We start from the raw sequence: 20037 nt of genomic DNA, 5'->3' as shown, positions 1-20037 counted from the left end.
TTCGCTATTTGAATTTATTCCACTTCCCTCAAGGATACTTTAACTGTGCAGGATTTATTATTACAGGGTATCGTTAAGTTTCAGTTTGACTGAAATGTCTGAATAAACCTGAAAATGAAATCCCCATCTCTAATTTGCTGCTACTGCACTCCCTCTTCACTCTATTTGCTCTCCATCCTTCGTCACGTGTGCCGCTCCTCTCACTCCCTCTTTAGCCTTCGTTTCCTCTCTTTTGCCTCTCTTTTCCTCCCGTCCTCCCCCCCCCCAGAGCGTACCAGCCTGTGTTTGGATATGGCGCTCTGATAGCTTGCACAGTAATCTGACCCAGATTAAAAGATGGAATTAGATGGTTTAATGGCGCCACAGCTTCATGTGACTGCCTTGACATACTGACTATGCGGAGGCGCGCAGACGTCAGTCCAGACAAACTGGCAGGATTAGAGATCTGGTCACCTACCGGCATCACATGACTGCCGCTGTCTAAAACCAGTTACAACTTGCACAGACCAGTTTGCAGCATGCCTTTTTTGCATTGCAGCATTAAAAGTATGAGAATTTACTGCTAGTCAACATCTACAGCACTTAACATCATATTTAGGTTACTACTGACATCCATTAGCAGAACATTTGTCAAATACAAGGCAGGCTTACATTATTCAATCACATCTTAGGCGTTTCATGTAAAGGAGTTTCAGATTCTCACTCAGGCGAGCAGGCAGCGCTTCATATTACATCCAGAAGAGAGAGGAAGCAAGGCTCGGCTGCTTTAGTTTTTCAGGCAGAGCCCCACTGAGCTGTCATGCTTAACCTAGTTCACAGCTCCAGCTCCAGCTCTGTCTGGAGGGGACTGCTGGTGGGGGAGGGGTTCAGAGCTCCTCTTCTCCTCCCTTCTCTCCTCTTCTCTTCTTTCCTCCTCTCCTCCATCTGCTTCTCTATCTCTTTGACTCTCTCAATTTCTCTCTCTCTTTTCTCCCTCCATTTCCCGCCGTGCAGCTAGAAATAGACCAATAGTGTTGGCTCAGTGGCTTCAGTGCATCTCCAGGCTCTATCTCTCTCTGTTACTACCTGGACATTTGTGATAAGCCCAAGGTCTGTTCAGTCTAAAATCCTGTAAACACATGATAAGAAATATCCATATTCCACACTGTGTTTTTCTGCCCCTGTCTTCAGATGGGGCACTTATTGTGGACAACAACAGCAACCGAATCACTCTTATTCTATTACTCAGATTTGGCTCTGTTTTATTGTAGTACAGGAGGTAGAAGTGCTATGTGAGTTATAGCATACGTATATGCTGTTGTTTATGTATATCTGCATCAGGAACACCCATAGCTTGTAACATTTTATGGTCTTTCTTGCAAAGGTGGGAGTACGTAAAAGGCAATACTGCTAGCATCACAGTTTGAATGAAACTCAAAACAGATGTCCGATTCTTTGTGTACTGAAACAGCAGCAGGAAAACTAGGATTAAATGTGGTTTTTTATATGTTTGCATAAATAAAGATTTATCTACAACTGAGGCCGTGTCTTTTTGTTTTCTCTCTTCTAGTTACTACCTATACACCTACGATAAGATGGTGGCTCCCAACGTGTCTCTGCGGAGAGAGGCGGAGATGAGCCCGGAGATGCTCGGAGCACTGCTCAAACACCACTACAGCCGCAGAGTGCTGGGCCACGACGAACCGCCCATGGGTCAGTAATAGGGGTGGGAATCACTAGTAGCCCCACAATACGGTATTATCACGATACTTGGGTCACGATTTGATATTATTGTGATTTTAAATATTTTGCAAGACAGTGAGTATTGGGACACAATATATTGCAATATATTGCGATCTGTACCATTTCTTCAACTGTTTAGCTGATTTAGCATTAGTCTTGCCCTCATGTTTTTCGTCTTTCCACAGTATTTTATTTTCATGTAGCACTTCTTGCAAGCCTCATGTATCATGTCCATCTCTTTTGTGCCCTGCTTGCATTCCTAATGTCCTTCCTCTGGTGCTGCCATGTTTGTTGTACCAACTTTGTCCTGCTGTATGACCATCACTCTGTCAAGCTCACAGGGCAAACATATTTTTCTATTAGCAATTAATTAAAAAAATCGATACTTGGTGAACAACACGATACGATATATAGCCAGACAAAATATCGGGATACTATACTGTATTAATTTTTTCTCCCACCCCTAGTCAGTAATGAGACACATTACTAAAGGGATGATTGTTGAGTTTATTCTATAAAGTCTAACTCAAAACTGCTTCTTCTCTGATTTTAAATTATTTTTGCCTTTCCAGTTTGAAACTTAGGTGAACATTTACATGAATATCTCTTGTTTTGATAATCTCGTAATGAATTCATGATGAACAAAATGGTCCACAAACAACTCTTCTTGCAAAATATAACTTAGATGATAAATTCTGTTGAAACAGAGGGGCTATGGTGTAGAAAAGTCCTCACAAAAGGAGTTGTAGTTATTACAGCTGGGAGATATCACTCGAGATTTATTCCATGTTTTTTTTTTTTTTTGCCTCTTAAGGCAATGGCATTATATCGTGGTATTACTATTACTACTATTACAAAATTGAAGAGATAATGCATTAAAATGTGTAATGAGGTGCTACAACCCTCCTTCTCCCCCTAAAGCAGTCCTTTGATGGCATCATTAACTCATGTCTGAGCAGTACATCACAGAAAGAAGATTTTAAAAGTCTTCTTTGAAACTGCACATGTAGTTTTTAAGTTTCATTTCTGTTCTGCTGCGATGTGTGAAGCTGCCATTGATGACACCACATTTCCTGATGTGGGTGTTCACAACTAAAGCACTCAACCAAAATAAGTAACAACTATGAACTTGTCAGAAAACGAGTCTTTAAAGTTATCATGAACTTAACGTAGCTTGAGCAGAGGTGCTGGTGAGTGTTTACAGCTGCTTCTCTAACCACGTTTAACGCTACAGCCCACTTCTTTAAGTTATCATGGACTTAAAACAAGCAAGTTGTGAGTAAAAACACACCTCAGCAGGTGTTTAAGCCATTAAATAGTAAATCACTGCAGTGCTGGGCTCAGGTCAAACTGAGTCACTCTTTTGCTGTATTATCTTTGCTTTTGTTGTTGCCTGGCTGCTCTTTAGGCCAGGTCCACACAGAGATGAATTCAGGAGTATACGCAAAAGTTTTTTGTTGTATCGGTGTTTTATCCACACGGAAACGCAGTTTCAGTCGTTTTCAGTGGTTCTGTGCTTACACAGAGATTTCCTGAAACGATCCCCTCTTTACGGAAAACTTTTCCAAAATGAAACTGCAATATATCATTTTCGTCTTGTGTGGACGGGGCCTTAGTGTCAGAGTGAACATGCTAAGGGCTGGACTCAGATTGAGCTGTTGTCTGTCACATTTCACTCTGCTATGCTAACGATGGCATCGATTCTGCCTCGTGCCTTACAACAAGGTGGTGTCAGTGTTGCAATAATCCATTCCATGGCAGAAATTTACAGATGATATTGATACTAGTTTACGACCTTACCTTACCTTAGAGCTTAAAATACTTAAACATGAGAGAAACTTGAGCTGCTTCTTAATTAAGAAAGTTCAAATAGTTTGGCAGATAAAATTGTAAAGCTGCAATAAGGAGCTTTCAGCAGCTAATGAAACTGATTGAAATTAATACTGACATTTTATCTTGCACTACAGAAGGAAAAGATGATCAGATGCAAGACTGATTATTTCTGTTAAGTAACTTTTAATGCCTAAAACCTCCACTTAGTGTTTGGCCTTTTTGTGCTTTTTCTACTGCAAATTTTCTTTATGAGTGATATATTTAAGTTTTCAAAGTAAGGAGGATGATAATTTCATCAAAAAACACTACCCACACATGCCCAGGTCTAAATCAGTTAAGATTTAAGGTGTACTGCTTTTTCTGCAGGGCTCAGAGAAGCTTTAATGACCATATCAAAATTATAAGCAGAATGAGCATCAAACAGTGTGTTTTAAGATTTCCAGTTAAGGATTTCTGCCTGTCTGTTTAGTATAGATGATGTTGGATCATCACCTATTAGTTATTATTTAATTACCCTGCTTTGTAAGTTGTATGTACATTACAGACAAACACGTCTGACACATGCTTACTATAAATACATGACACACATACAGCAAGCAGGAGCAGTTTACACACATACAACATAAACAGAAGAGACATGCAGATCATGTTAATGCAGCACAACTCAGACACGTGCTTACTGTAAACATACGACCTACAGTAAAATTCCATCAACACACAGACACATTAATGCACACACAGTTAACATTGCAGCCTGCAGCGAAGCACATAATCATGCATTGACCTTCACATAAAGACTCCGGGGGCACCTCACTATTGATGAACAAGAGGGGTGGAAGTGGCAGTGACCTCGTTCCTCTGCTGTGTATGTATTTTATGTGCACTCTAAAGTGTGTATTTAAGACTGCATTAATAGGATGTGTTTATACAGTTTATATAGAAGGAGAGAGAGGGAAGGAGGGGGCTCAGAGGAGTGGTTTCCGTCTACCATTATTACACCACGTCTGACTGCCAGGCTGTCTCTCTCTCTCTCATATCTCTCAGGCATTCTGCCCCCCTCCCCTCTTCTTTCCTCTCCAACCAATCTGTCTCTCCTGCCTCCATCCTCCCTCTCTTTTCCCTGGCAGCTATCTCCACATCCTTGCCCACTCCGTCCTCTGTCTGCTCTAGCACTTCCTTTTCCATCCGTCCATTCATCCATCCTCGTCTCTTTCATCCTCCGCCTCCCTCACAGTCTGCTGTCACTTTCTCTACCCCTCCTCCACCTCTTCTTCCTCCTCCACCTCCTCTTTTCTCTTTTTTTCGCTCATTGAATGCTTCCCTTTCTTACTGTCTGTGTGCCTTTCACTCTCTCCTTTGGCCCTCTGTCTCTCTCTTTTCTGCTTTTTTTCTTTTCATTCCACCACCACATTATCCGCTCTTGTGATTTGTATGCCTCTACTATCCTGTATATGTGTGTGCATGCCAGCTTGAGTCAGTACATGAGGGTTCTCTCCAGTGCCAGACATGCTGTGTGCAGAGCATGCGTTTTCCTATCACGCACATACAGTATGGGTACATTATACTGGTAAACACTGTGCTCATGCACCCTCTGTCACACATTTTTTCTCCTTTCTTCATCTATAAGCATCTGCCTTCCAACACAGTGTCATTACTAGCCTACACATGCTCCACTGCAGCATCTGTGGACATGTGAGAGTGTGACACTGCCTTTTTGATCCTTTTCCCCCCTTGATGTGCACCTTAAAGGCCACAGTAAAGGGACAGGCCAGAGTTTGAGCAGAGGAGGAGCCTCTGCAGCGCAGCACAGCTCCCACACAAGGACTTTTATTCCCAGCTATACTCATGCGCATTCAGAGAATCATTTCTGGTTAAGTGTTTGGCTCCTCAGCTGTTGCCATGCTGTGCCTATGTGCTCACTTTGACAGAGGTGTGAGCTTCTATGAGGTTGTGCGAGGGTGTTACTAAGCGTAGGCGGGTTAGTGTGCAACAGCCTGACTTGCACTTCCTGTCTTTCGACCAACTTTTCTCCCTTTTTATGAAAAAAGAATTCTGTTTTAGAAACTTGTTTCATGCCCCCTTTTTCTCCCTCTCCAGATCTCCATGCATCTCCTCCCCTTGCTGCTAGCGCAGAGGAGGCCAAATCCCAACGTGCTGCTGCTGCTGCCGCCTCGGCCACCGAGCGGGAATGCCAAACCCAGGCAGTTTCCATGGAGACAAGCAGCCTGAGCTGCAAGAAAGCCACCCGCAACCCCGCCCACACCCCTCCTCCTCCTCCTGCGTCGTTGTTGTCACCGGTAACGGAAGTAGTGGCTAAGGACACGGGCTGTGCAACGAGCAGTGCTGCAGCGGTGGTGGGGGGACTGGAGGACGACAAGGACAGGATTGTCGTGGAGATCATGCAGATGTACAGCAAGCAGCAGGAGAAGCTCAACTCCACCCTGCACAAACAGCTGCAGCTGGAAATGGTGAGTTTGTAGTTGGAAAAGACAAAGATAAATGAGCTCCTGAATACACCATACCTGTGTCCACCTATTAAAAAAGTCCTTTTGGTAGATGTGAAGGTGATGCTCACCTTTCAATGACCTCTCATTATCTTCATTCTTCTGTCTTTAAAAAAGAACTGCAGTCTAAATGTTGCTGGTTGCATGGTTCTTAAAACTGCATGCAAATCTTGAATTCCGTCCCTTGCAAATCCTTGTGTCTAATATAAATATGTAATATCTGATTACAACTTTAATTTTGGTTCAGTTCTAAGGACCTACATTCTATTGTAGTTGTGATTGTGACCAGCATGGCTGCCATATAACAAAGGTAGTGTGCAAGTCCCTAATGCTTTGTGAATCAAAGCCAGTGGTTCTCAACTGGAGGGTCGGGACCCAGAAGTGGATTGAGAAACTGTGTCTAGTGGGTCACGAATGTGTGCCAGGAATAAAAGAAACTGGCAAAAAGTGGATGATGTCTAAAAGTTCTAAGTGGACTACAGTACATTCATTCATTTTTTCTAGGTTTTCCGAAAATCATTAGAAAATTTTGGTCTTTTTCTCAAATTTTTGAGGTATTTATCCCCTTTCCCTGGATAACGAAGATAGTTTTCGATGGAAATACCTAAAGAAATAACCAAATTTCTGTGTTTTGGGAAAATGAGGAAATTGAAATAATCTGAATAAAACACAAGATACTTGTGCCCTATACAGAGGATCAGCGCTCAGTGAAGATATCCCAAATCCATTACTATCTGCCTCCACTAGTCAACCGTTCAGACCGATGGGTAGTAAGAAATATATTCATACATGTCCTCGTGTGATAATGTGCTTTTTCAACATGCTTGTTTTATGGTGTCTCTTTTCAATCATATTTTGTTCCAATTAGGGCCCAACAGCAACATTTTTCATTAAATACATTTGAGCAGTTGAACTTTTTGAACATTTGGGTCGTGATTTCATACATGGGGGTGGTGGGTCCTGATGTTGGACCAGTTGAAATCCCCTGATTTAGGCAACTATTCCAAATTTAGTCTTAAGTACTATTCACAAGAAATAGTATTACCTGTGGAGCAGGAAAAGCTGCATGGAACACAAAAAAAACATAATTACCGCCATAAATTACAGAGATGCCGATTAACATTGGATTCGAATAAACCTGGACCTCTGTGTAAGCTGAAAGATGGTTGTAAATTTGCCCTAATAAGCATGGATTAAAAACACAGACGTCCTGCATGATTGTTGCAAATTACCAGAGGACCCTAGGCAATACCAATCCTGTGCAAATATGGCATTAGTCTTTAGTTTTAGTCACAGTTTAGATAAACTTTTACTTTAACTTTAGTTGTCTTCAACAAAACCTAAAACATTATATTCTAGTTATAGTCTATAAAAAATTGCCGCATTTTAGTCTTTACTTATTTATGATGTTTATTCTCATTAAACTACTTTTATCAGTCAAGGTGTAATTGATTTAAGTGTAAAACACTCATACTGATGCACAATCATACACTGATGAAAATACTGACATTCCTGGATTTTGAATGTCCAACAGTTTCTTCGTCTTTGCCAGAATTTTTATTATCAAACATCTATTTTTAAGTGTACCAAGTGTCATCCTCATCATGTAACAAGTGTCATCCTCATCATGTAATAAAAGCTAGTCGACAAACGTTTTCAGTCGTTGTTTTAGTCAGCGAAATTATCACTGCCCTCATGGCATCAAAATGTGAACTCCCTCTGGAGATGCTTAATTATGTAGCATTTTTTCCTCTTCCAAAGTCTTTGAAGTATCACATTTGATTCGAATCTCCCTGAAATTAATCTGTGTGTCTTCAGGAGCTGGAGGCGTTGCGTGGGGGCGAAGCAGCAAGGCTGCGGGAGCTGAGCGCAGAGCAGCGAGAGCTGCGCAGCGAGTTGGAGGCGGTGCACAGTGAGCAAGCGCGACAGCTCAGCCAGGCCCGGCAAGAACAGCTGGAATTGGAGACCCGTCTGGAGCAGCTCCGACAGCAGGCCTGCGCGTGCGAGCCGGGGGCACAACGCCAGCAAGAGGCACACTACACTGCACAGGTATGGACAGAGAAGGTTCAAACATACATACACATGACTGAATTTGGCATCAAAATGGCCAGAAAAAAAACAGTGGCATATATTGTATGTGCTTTATCTGCATCATTGAACACATGCCTCATCTCAAAAGACATTACATTGCGGTATGCTGGTAGCTTAGTGGTTATGTCTATCCGGCTCATGTACTGAAGCTCCTTTTCTGCATGCTGTTCTCTTCTTCCTCAGTTTTCAACCCTATCCACCAACCTGTCCAAAAGTAGACATTACATTGTCAAAGAAGCATTAGGGCAGCGCTCAGCACTTCAGGCTGACACATTTTCTAAGCATTTACAATCAGTTATGACACTGTTTTTAATTTATTGCCATTTAAATGCAAGAGTTTGGTTTGCATTGAAAACAAAATACTTAAGAGTGTCATTGTCAGTGCATCATTCAGCCTTCAGGGTAGGGAAACTCATAAATTGTAAACAACACCAGACTGAAATTGAGTACTTTGTCAAATTGAAGGTCAGTGCTTATGTCAACAGGATATTTGATTCAGAAGTGTTGACTTAAGGCAAACACATGCTTGAAATAATTCTAATTTTGCCCTACTGCTAGAGAGAATAAAACAGAGCTCTCACCCACATATTTCCTCTGGAGGTTGAGATTGTTTTCTAGCAAAACCTTGAGAGCAGAGATGTGATAATATTTCCTGTGAGACTGAGAATTTTCCATCTGAATAATGTTGTGTGCCCTATGTGAGTTACTATGCTGTTTAAGAGCATAAAGGCACAGACTTTTAAGTCTTTGTTTGGATCTCTTCAGCCTTTACCATGTTATTATTACAGGTGCGTTTGTACATTAGGACATAATTACTACATGTGTCATCGTTATTCCAACTTATTGTTCAGTGGGAGGATGTAAGGAAAAGGGTTAGGTCAGCATGTAGGGCTTTGAATCAAAATCTGATGTCTGGTGGCTGAAAGAGTGCCAGCCAGTGTAGATTAAGGTCTCTTTAATCAAGTATTATCATAAGAGAACATGTACACTCTGTTATGATAATCCTTAAGCTAAGTGCTTTTCAGCTGCTATTTAACAAAATTTTGTTTGTGACTTACTGAAGCTTCTAAGTTTAACAACGAAAAATGTCTGAAAATCTTATTTGTGTTTAGTATTTTGCAGTGCTGAATCATCTCGTTATCACAGAAGCTTTTAGTAGGTCTAGAACTGAACACCATGACTTATGACAGGCTGTTGTTAAATGTGATAACGCGTTAGATTGAATGTCTTCTAATTCGCTGCGGGCATATGTTGACCTCATGTCTGTCTGTCTGTCTCCTCCCAGTTGTCGGAGCTGCGTCAGAGGTTGGAGCAGGCAGAGGCGGACCGGCAGGAGCTGCAGGAGGAGCTACGCAGGGAGCGAGAGGCACGGGAAAAACTGGAGCGCACGATCTCCCAGCTCAAGCAACAGATGGCCCAGTCTGGCACAGTGGGAGGCAGCCCCTCTCCTCCTCCTACCCCTTCCACCGGACCTCCTAACATCCACTCCCCGCCCTCCTCCTCCCCTTCCTCCTTCTCTGAGGCCCCATCGGCTGGCCAGAAGTAACTGCCATCCCTCCGGGCACCTCCCCTCCCTCCCTCACTCATTCCTCTCCCAATCACCCACCAACTCTACAGACACAAACAAATCAGCCTGAGGAAGAAAGGAGCTTTACATCCCCTCGAGGCTGGTTTTTTTTTTTTTTCAACTTGTGCACCCCTTCCTGTTGTATTTCAGCGTAGGACTGACTTTTGTTTGTAATTTATCATCACTTAAAAGAACAGTTTTTGTTGTGTTTTTATTCTTCTCTTTTTTTGCTCCCCTCTCTTCTGTTCAAACAGTATTTAAAGTTATTTTGAGGGGGCTTGTATGTTTTATTTATAATTTTTACTGAACAAACGGCTGCTTCACAGACAGGAGTTTGGTCAGGTACAGACCAACTCTACCTATTACCTTTGTTTTCTCCCCTCCACAATTGTTACCCCTTCTTCCACCACCTTTTGCTCGCTCTGGATTCTGGAGCTAATGACTTAGAGATGTCAGCTCAGACACACGGACTCGTCTCAGCTCCAGATGGATGTCTCTTAAAGCTACTACCTGGCACAGCGACTGGTGCCCTCGGACTCAAAATGGCACCTGGTTACTGTGCCCACTCTCCGTCTTTCTGTATGTACAGCCCAAATGCTCAAGAACCAGCGACATGGACATTTCAGTACTGTTTTTCTTTTATTTTGGCTCCTTAAAAAAACATAAAGTGACATGTAAAAAACATCAAATCTATACGGAGAAGAAAGACCTTTACTGTACAAAAAAAGACAGATGTTGTTAAAACCTCATGAAAATATGCCAATAGTGACGCTGAACTTGAAATTGAGTGTTTTGAGTGTGATCCCTACAAGGTATCTGGCTAGTAAATCATCTAGCCTGCCCTCCAGCTGCTTCTCACATGGACTAGTTTCCCTCTTTATTCTGCTGGGCAGCACCTGGACTCTCCTGCTGTAGACCAAACAGTCTGTCGGTTGATCCACCAGCTGCCTGGTGTCTTCTCTAACCTGCCTCCCCCTCCTCCCTGCACTCACAGGAGGCCTCACACCCTCCACCACTGTACGCTAGCACCATTGCCCTCTGCTGGGAAACACCTCCATGCCGTTGTTCTGCACCCACTTTGGCTTAGACAGGAAACGCTGTGCTGCTTTCAGGCCTGGCATGAAGAAGTTCACGAGCAGTGTTGTGCACTTAAGGCGCTCTCCTCCCCCAGAATCCCCTGGGAAAGGAATGTGTCTGGACATGGAGGCTGGCTGAGCTGCTGTAGCTTTTCTAAGAAAGAAGAAAGGCAAAGTCTCACATGTGCGGGTAGCTGTTCTGTGTGAGAATAATACATACGACATCAAGTGTGTCAGTGCAGTCCAGGCATTCAGATAGAACAATGGCCCCAGCGTTCCCAGCAGATGATCAAAGCTGCGGTCTGCCCCTGTTTTCTGGGCTTCTCTTTTTTTGTTCGATCTGACTTCATTGTTAGCAGACGTTTTCATCCCCACACTGTTCGACGCAGCGTCTTCGAAGAATATGGGCCACAGGTGAAAGCAGTTAGTCCAGGGTGGTTTGGGCCTTGAATTCTGCCCCTGCCTTGAGTTATTCTGCCTGACTGAACAAACAGCACCAGCTAGGGAGAGGAAGCGAGGGGAGGATTGAGGGGAGCGCTCAGGGGGGACTGGTGCACTCTTACCCGAGGCAGGCTGGGTGGCCCAGACGCTGGAGGTACAGAGGGAGCCCTTTTTGTTTGGTGCCGTCAGAATGGGGGCAGCTGTTGTTGTCTGGGGGCCTCTGCTCGCCTTCGGGTGAGACTGTACAGGAGCCCCCAATCTCTCAACAACCTCCCTCCTCTCCTCTCCCACAAAACAACCGTCACTTACTCCCTCTCACACATACCCGTCCATCCATCTCCAGTGCAGGATCAGCTGGGGGTGTGCAGTGTTTTGTAGATGCCCAGGAGAGCGAGCAGGCGTCCAGCCAGAGGAAAAGAGGACTTTATTGTGTCAGTTGCCAGGCAAAAGCGCTTTTTATTGCCACCGAGGAGATCCCTGTAAGCAAGCGTGCGAGTGTGTGCGTGTGTGTAAATAATTGTTTAAAAAGAGAAGGGGGATCGGCCTCAGCTCAACTATGAGCTTTTTTATGCATCTGCTATTAATGCAAATTGATAGACATTCCACTGTGCTCCATCCTGTCCGATGCAGAGTTTCTTATACAGCTTCCCTTTACAATAACAGACCTTAAAGAGCGGGCGGAGGACAGTTGGTTTGTTGATAGTCATACAAGCAGGTGCAGATGTGCAAGCCAGTAAAATCAAACCCATGCAGCAAATGTACACTCTACTGTTGTTCCATGTAAACCTTTATTAAAATTATGAAAGAAAATATTTAACGTATTAACTAAAGATTTATATTCACTTTGTAAATACAGTAGTCATTAATATATTAACTGTTCTTATATGAAAAATCTTCAAAAGGTTATATAAATTGGACCAGATTTTTCTTTCTTTCTTCCTTTTTTTTAAAGTGGTCTTTGCAGATATAAGAACTTGACTGTTGTCAAGTGCATACTGGGAAGTGAAACGCATGGTTTATTGAGATGTGATGCAGGACAAAATAGGAAAAAAAAAACTTTGTTACACGCTTACCCCTTTCTGAATTTTTTTGTGGATTTCATCTTGATGGACTTTTAACTGTGTAATGTAACATTTTTTCCCTCTTTCTAAACCCCCCACCTTGAAGCTAAATTGATGATTTGTTAAAGAAAAATTGCATTTTGGAAAAAAAGAAAACAAAAAATGATTTTGCATGTTTTGCTGCCCCTAATGTTTTGTGTCACTGGGCCATTCTATCAATCTGTCCATTGATATAAAAAAGAGGTTCCCCCCACATTACGCACAAACTATTGAGATGGCTCATATGCATGAACATTGATCTGTGCAAGTTTTATATCCTTATTGGTTTAGAGGACGGCTGAATACTAAGTCAGATAATGAAGAACATAAAATGTAGCCTCATTTGACGTGCGAGTGTGAGTAAGAGAGAGTGTGAGCGTGAGTGTGTTCATGGCCTCCACATCTGACTGAAGCACAGCATCTTTGAAAAGGGAAAGAGTGAAACTTGTTCACATTGCTCTGAATGTGTAGTTCTATTTTCTGATTCTGGTCATGTATCCTCGTCTGGATGTGTTAACATCACTCAGAAGATAATCAGTATTAAATTTAATTCCTAATTATCTGTTTGGCGGAGCATAAATAGAAAAAATCATTTAAATTAATCACATAGGCAGATGATAAATCTGCTTAGCTATTTTACTTTACATGTATGTTCCATTTTATACACAAGAGGGCACTGTTGAGCTTCTCTTATTGTTCACCCTTGTTGCAAAAAAATCATATGTAAAAGGATAGGGAGAAAATTGTCCCTTGTGAAATGGTTTGCTGGGCCTTTTTGCATTTTGCAGTGTTAAGAGAACTTGGATATGCTTTGTACAGAATTGTACTGGTGTGAAGTTTGACCAACAGATAGAAACGAAGTGAAACTTGGCGAAACAACATGATTTACATACCCATTACATCCTGGTTTACTGAAGACAGCCAGTAAACAAATCTGATGTTACCTTTTGTTGGAGTCCAACTTCAGCCAGTATATATTCTTCTCTAGTGTGGGAGACTGATCACACAGATCACTGGTTACTAAGAGGTACACCATGTTTTACTTTTCACACATCCTGTTATAGATGAAAAAATATATACATATATATATCCATGGCTTGGCTTAAAACGACCCCCTTTTCCCCCTTAATGCTGTTTATTAAACATGAAACACAGTGTCTGTGTATGACCATTGCATACTACGTTGCCAATACTACAGTGTGATGAGACTTTTGTTCTTGCATGAATCGAGGCACTGTTCTCCTACCTCATGTTGTGATATAAAAAGATGTTTTTTAAGCAGAAGACACTGCATCTCTGTTTATCATTGATATTTACGAGTAAATTACATACCTGTAAATGCTTTTAGCTAATACCTCAGTTGTATCTAGTGTTTGTTATTTTCTGTTTTCCCCTTCCCTCAATTTCAGATCTTGTAAATATACCCTGTATAGACAATGAACTTGGATCAAATTCAAGTAAAGTTCTGTAGTGTCAAACCAGTGGTGTCTCTTGCCTTTCTTACCCATCAGTTATGCTGATTTCCTGTTGATTTGTCTTTGTTTTGATACTTATTTAGCCAGGAAGGCTAACTATTTGAGTCTGCTCTTACTGAGATGAAAGCTAAAGTAGCCGGGTAACTACAGTAGTGCCAAGTGGACATACATTAATAGTTTTTACATTAGTTTTACTGTGAGAACGAAATGTCAAGTTTTCTTGAAGGCTCAGCTTGTTTATGATTTCGTGTCAAGATTAAAATGCTGGTTTCCTTGTGTCATCTACTCTCTAAAAAATTCAAGTAAACTAAACTGCTAGCATTATCACAGGAAAAACAGCATTTTTATCAGTTTACAACATAAATAAGCCAAGGTAGAGAAAATAAGCTAAATTTACTGTCATCATAGATTCCCATAAAATCAAATGACAGCAGAGTAAAACAGAATGTATAGATGCATGCCCTCTCAGGGGCCCACAATACCTGCTTATTAAGGTGATTTAAACTCATCTTTAAATGAGGTAAAATCATTTTACCTGAGATGATTTAATATAGTCAGAATTAAGAAAAGTATACTGATATCAATGTTAAGATAGTTTTGGTTTTTAATTTGTTTTTTTTGTTTTTTTTGTTGTTTTTTTTTAATTTAGTTTCTACTTTTTTACTCTCTCTGAGAGTAGAGCAGGGTGTAGAGTGATCATAGATCCTGATAGACCACAACAAACATCCGTGTTCAAATGATGCTTTCATACAAACTCACTGATGCCATTATAACGGGAGAAAAAATAAGAGAGAGAAATCCTCTAATGATATGAGGCACAGGTGGGAGAAATTACTGAACAAATATCTTTTAAAAAAGGCCTATTGATATGATGATAATAAAAAAATGCATAGAACATCATTTACAACTCAGATCGTTGGTCTAAACATTTGATAATTACAGATTTGCATCAACTTTGCACAAATGTAACTTACTATGATTTAAATAGGGACCTACAGAGGATGAAATACCATTTAAATAGAGAATGGATATCCTAAATTTCTTTCCTTAAACTCCCCCTCGTATCTCCACATCTCTGTAAGTTATAGTACAACAACAAAATTAATAATTAAAAGTGTTTTAAATATTCATTTTGTACAGTTAATTCAGAAAGGGTTCAGACTCCCTTCACTTTTTCATTTGTCTTATGTTGCAGCCTGATGTTACAGTAAAAAAATAAAAAAAATAAAAAAAAATTCTCATTTATCTACACTCAGTACCCAATCATGACAAAGTGAAAATGTATTTTTAGACACTTTGGCATACATTTCAAAGCAAATCCCTACAAAAAAATCAAATAAAATCCCCCCCCAAAAATGACAAACTATATGTTGGTATTTCCCAAATTTGCTTGAAGATGCCTGAAAATTTCTAACTAATTCCCCGAAGCATCCAAACAAACACTGCAAATTCCTGTAAAAGTACCCCCCAAAAAATAAATTTCACCAAAACCTTCCTAAAATTTCTTTGAAAATTCTTGAACATTTTTTACGGTAATCCATAAAAGTACCCTAAAATTTCTTCAAGTATTTAACCAAAAGTTTTCAGTGAATTTTTGTCGTCTTCACAAACCAAAAAAATTCTTCTCCTAAATTCCAAGGAAGATGTCAAAATACTATATTACTAGTAATATACAGAGCTTTAACTGTGATGCTCTTATAAGATGTGAAGAGAAAGTGTTGTTGTGATCACTGGATTTATACATTTCAGAACTGGGTATGTTTTGTAGTTCTTTGGCATTGTTACCTGAAAAAAGAAAGTTTCTTGATATTTTGCTCTCCAGTTACTTTTAGCTACAAAGAGAAGGCCTCATGTTTGTCTTTGCCTAGGACTTCCACAATTCTAAAAACACCTGACAACAAAAGAAGCAAAGAGACTGTTGATGATAAATTTGGACTGGGGGAAATTGATCAGTTATCATATCAGCAACAGCTTTAACACGGATGTAATGTGACCTGATTTGGAGAATATAATGAGCTATCAAGCTCCAAACTGATGTGGGGTTATTAAAGCCCTTGTGCACTGATTTAAAACACATCCTTTGGTCATGTAATGGCTGTTAACAGCCACTAACTTTAGCTGCTGTAAAACCATATCTGATAAAAAATCTTTTTTTCAGCTTTCTTTGCTCAAATCTCTTAATCCAGATCAGTCCTGATCAAAACAACTGAATATTTTTTTTTTAATTATGGATTTTAACCCTTTAAATGCCAATTTCGTAGGTGTGTCACTGATTTCGGTTAAAAAAAAAACACACAAAATGACCAATTTTCAATATAAAAAATGATCAGAGGCTTAAGATTTTTTACGTGTATCACATTCTTGGACATGTCAAAGATTAGTAACAACATTGGCTTTGATGCATTATTAGTTTTTACACAGCATCAGATTTGAGTTTTCACTTCCCCTTTACTCCCATTGTAACCACATCTTTTGAATGCACAGCCATGCATGCACGTGTGTGTGTTCAGCTGCAGCAAGACAACTTCCACTCTGGAGCCCGTTTCCAAACTGTTCCGTTTTCAGGCACCAAAACGCCATTCTCGTGTAAAAGGACAGCCAAAAGCCACAAAAGTTTTTGCCATTCCCCTGAAAACGTTGTGTAAGCAGGGGAAGCAACGCTGTGCTCTGTAGGGTTCTAGCTTCCGCAGCTTGTGTTGCTACCACTAGCAAGCACCCGATAAAAGAAATGACAATAATGCTAATATGTAACATACACATACGGGTTAAAATATTTTTTCTTTTTATCATTGTTTTATACACATCTTTAAGAGAATCAGATACCCAACTCTAAGTGCCAAGTTTATGCTGATAAATGATAGAAACAAATTGGAGGTAAATGCCAACAATTAACCGTGTTAGCATGAAAAAAGTAACATTTTTGGCACAACTTTCCATTTTACATGTATATGTATGTACTGTACAATGACTCGAAGAAAAAACATTGAATGCACATCTGGTTTAAATTAATATTATGATAAGTATAACAAAAATATTATCAACACAGACAGATAATCAAGAAACCTGAATAGGGTCCATACATAGTCCTGGTCTTGGATACTAAAACTGATCAAATGATATTTTTGATCAACAATAAATTCAAGTGGCTGTCCCAACAAATTTATCCCGTAACTTATTACGAAGACGCTAATTTTCTTTCACTTTTATCCCAGAAAAGTAGCCTATACATCTCAAGACAGAAAAATTATACTGATTACCAAAATCATCAATAATCATCGTTTTGGCACCATAAATAGCTAACAAACATAATATCAATCCAGCTTGCAAATTCTGAGATCTTTTTTTTTTTTGGAAAAGTGAAAATTTTACCTGGTGGTGATGCTGCATATAAAGCCAGGAGAGGACCAAAGTTATTTGGGTTTAGTTTAATTTGATAGTAAATCATGCAAGAGCTGGTGATTTGTTTTATGTGGGTCAGCTTAGTGGACTGATCAGTACAGCATCTTTTAGGCTCATGTGTCTAGGAAAAGTCAACTTTTGCATAGATATACTTTTATTTTCTGTCCTTGAGAAATTCAGGTTAGTTCATTACTTTTCACTTCTTCCTCCCTGTGTCCTGTGTGTATTTGCAAAGTGCACGTACTGCCCTCTGAAGCCAAGCTAAATTTAAATCTCCACTCACAGAAGCTGTCGGGAAGAACTGCTGGCAAGCCCTGTGCAAGCTGTGAGGCTGGACAGACTGCACATAAAAGGACTGCTATCAGGGTGCTGTTGAGGAAACTCAACCAGGCAACGTTCAGACCCAGGTATGTAGGTATTCCCACAGGCAGCAGGAGGATCACAGAAAGAAAAAACAGAAACCATGCCCAGGTGTTCAGGAAAATAAGCAGGGCTTGGCAAACAACATTTTTCCTGGAGAGTGTTTTTCTTTGGTCTGTGTTTTGGTCTTTCACTTTACGTGTGATGCACCCAGCATGAAATGCTGCAAAGACGAGAAGCAGGAGGAGGAACATGGCAATCTGCAGGATCTGAGAGGTGTTGAAGACCCAGCACTGGTAAATCTGGTTGTAAGGCACATCTTCTAAGACAGGATTGAAGTCAGACAGCAGGAAAACATAAAGAACAGTGTGAAACCACAGGAGGCAGGTCACAGATAGGTGGACGAACCATCTTGCCATCTTGGTTCTTGCTATGTTAGGTTGAAATCTCTGAGTGAGAGAGCAGAAATGGTCCAAACTGGTCAAGACTACAACAGGCCACTGCAGAGTGCTGTAGACTTGTCCAAGAATTTGAACCAGCAAACACACATGAAACCGGGTCAGCTTCAAGCCGAGGAGGAGGAAAAAACCATCAGTGTGGAGGTGAACAGTGATGACAAAGAGGGTCAGGGCTGTGTCCACAATAGCAAGGGAAATGCTGAAAACTCCCAGGAAGCTTTGGTGAAATCGGCTCCTCTGGATAACGACCAGTGTCCAGTTTAGCAGACATTTTCCTCCCAGACCGAGCAGGATGGAGGTGATGGAGATCATCGTGGTGTGCAGACTGGGAGAGCTTCTGACCAGAAGAGCACCAGCAACTCAGCTGCTGCAGGAAAGAAAGTAGAGTTTAAAAGCCTTGGTTCAAAATGCAGATTGAAATCAATCTATTTGTAGGTTTTTCAAGGGCATAATATTGATGATGACGTTTGACGTTTGTAGGATTTTATATTAAAGCTCCAGATCTTTATTGCATTTATGGTTTATTACGTTTGTAGGATGTTACTACTCTGGGGTCTGTGTTACAGACACCCTGGTATCACTGATGGCTAAAATAACTTAGATCGTATTATTTGAAAACACATGGTATGGGAAAGTATCAAATGTTCCCTCTCCTTTACACTGTCTTTTGTCTCCACAGACTTCTGATGGAAATATCTGTCTCTCTGGCTGTGTGATTATTCCTGCTTGTTGCTTTTTGTGTCCAATCTTGAATGAGGCGACCTGAAAAAGATGCTGTAAGTTTTAAAACCAACACAATGAGCTGAAAGTTAATATTAATTCCTAGTAATTCAATTTATGTTTTTTCATTAGCAATACAATATTCCTGAACAACCAGTCATTTGATCCACTGGTAATAAAAATCTATTGATCGTAGCTACTTCTCAGTTCAGAGGAAAACATTACAAGTTATTAATTATTCAGAGTTAGATACTCAAAACCTCATCAGGATACATCAGCTGTGCAAATGACCAAGTGTTGGTGAACTGCAACAAAGATAGTATGCAGGACAAATTCACAGATCATTATAGAAGACTCTACAATCAAACAGTTGATTTCTGTGGTGTATGCCACATGTTTTGTACCTACTGTTTACATCTCCTGCATGTGACACAGATCCATTTGAAGCATGGTACCCAGTCTCCGTCCTTAGTGTTTCTGAAAGTTCTCATCTTGTTCAACTTTTGCAGTAGAGTCCAGCCAGCTGAAACCACAAAGGCAAAAGATGTAAATAAGCTTCATAGCTAACTCTCGCTCAACAGTTTTGTTGTGCATGACCCCTGTCTACTAAACTAATAAACTAAAACAACTAAACTAAAAGTGATGAACTGCAGAAAAGTGGGGCCAAGCTTCCCTTAGAAGAGTTATGCTGAAATGTTATAAAATTCTTTCACTTCTTCTTTTTAAAACTGTCATTCAATTTGAAGATAATGGGGAGGGAGCATATTGTTAAAACACGAGCCTTCACTCAACATCCCCATACTGCCAATCCTGCTCAAGCCACTCCCCCAAATTTCCTCCAACCCAAGCAGGGGCCGGGAACAAAGAGATACCAGAAGTGAGTGGAAAATGAACTTTCCTCAATGATTGATCCACATTTTGATGATATGATAGCATCGCAAGAGATATATTATATTGTAACTGTTTCTTTGTTCAATTACCTTTGAAATGACCTTGTTTATTGAGGAATTAAAATACCTGAAGTGGATGCATTAATGAAGTGAGTTTGAAGGCCCTCTTTTGGCAATTAATTTAACATTAATGGACTTTGAAATTGTTCAAGATCTTTAATATCGTCTTTTACATTCTTTTGTTGCATACAGAAAAAATCATCCACACCACCTGCAAAGAAAACAAATGGTTAAAATGAGTTTAAATGTGCACACAACATAAGTGTTCTGTGAACTGATGGCAAACATCTGAGTTTTTTCATAGTCCTTTGAGCTGGATTGAACATTTATGTTGTAACATG

The 20037-nt window shown here is 40.5% G+C and overlaps 2 protein-coding genes across 2 annotated transcripts in view; one reads left to right on the top strand and one right to left on the bottom strand.

Annotated features, from left to right (window-relative positions):
* Nucleotides 1–13812, top strand: part of skila (SKI-like proto-oncogene a) — a 38844-nt gene extending 25032 nt beyond the window's left edge. The window contains exons 5-8 of the mRNA XM_041802952.1: nucleotides 1550–1692; nucleotides 5653–6023; nucleotides 7878–8108; nucleotides 9436–13812. Coding sequence (XP_041658886.1) covers nucleotides 1550–1692; nucleotides 5653–6023; nucleotides 7878–8108; nucleotides 9436–9696 — 1006 coding nt within the window. The 3' untranslated portion in view covers nucleotides 9697–13812. The remainder of the gene's footprint in view (nucleotides 1–1549; nucleotides 1693–5652; nucleotides 6024–7877; nucleotides 8109–9435) is intronic.
* Nucleotides 13813–17384: 3572 nt separating this feature from the next.
* Nucleotides 17385–19186, bottom strand: gpr160 (G protein-coupled receptor 160). The gene is made up of 2 exons (XM_041803011.1): nucleotides 19155–19186; nucleotides 17385–18393 (listed from the first exon to the last, which is right to left on the bottom strand). Exon 2 carries the CDS (start codon nucleotides 18336–18338, stop codon nucleotides 17385–17387), a length of 954 nt encoding a protein of 317 aa, XP_041658945.1. The 5' UTR covers nucleotides 18339–18393; nucleotides 19155–19186.
* Nucleotides 19187–20037: the final 851 nt, after the last annotated feature.

Source organism: Cheilinus undulatus, linkage group 13 (genome assembly GCF_018320785.1).
Source record: "Cheilinus undulatus linkage group 13, ASM1832078v1, whole genome shotgun sequence".
Taxonomy (NCBI): domain Eukaryota; kingdom Metazoa; phylum Chordata; class Actinopteri; order Labriformes; family Labridae; genus Cheilinus; species Cheilinus undulatus.
Note: the sequence above shows the minus strand (reverse complement) of the source record. Positions and strands in the feature narration are given on the sequence as shown.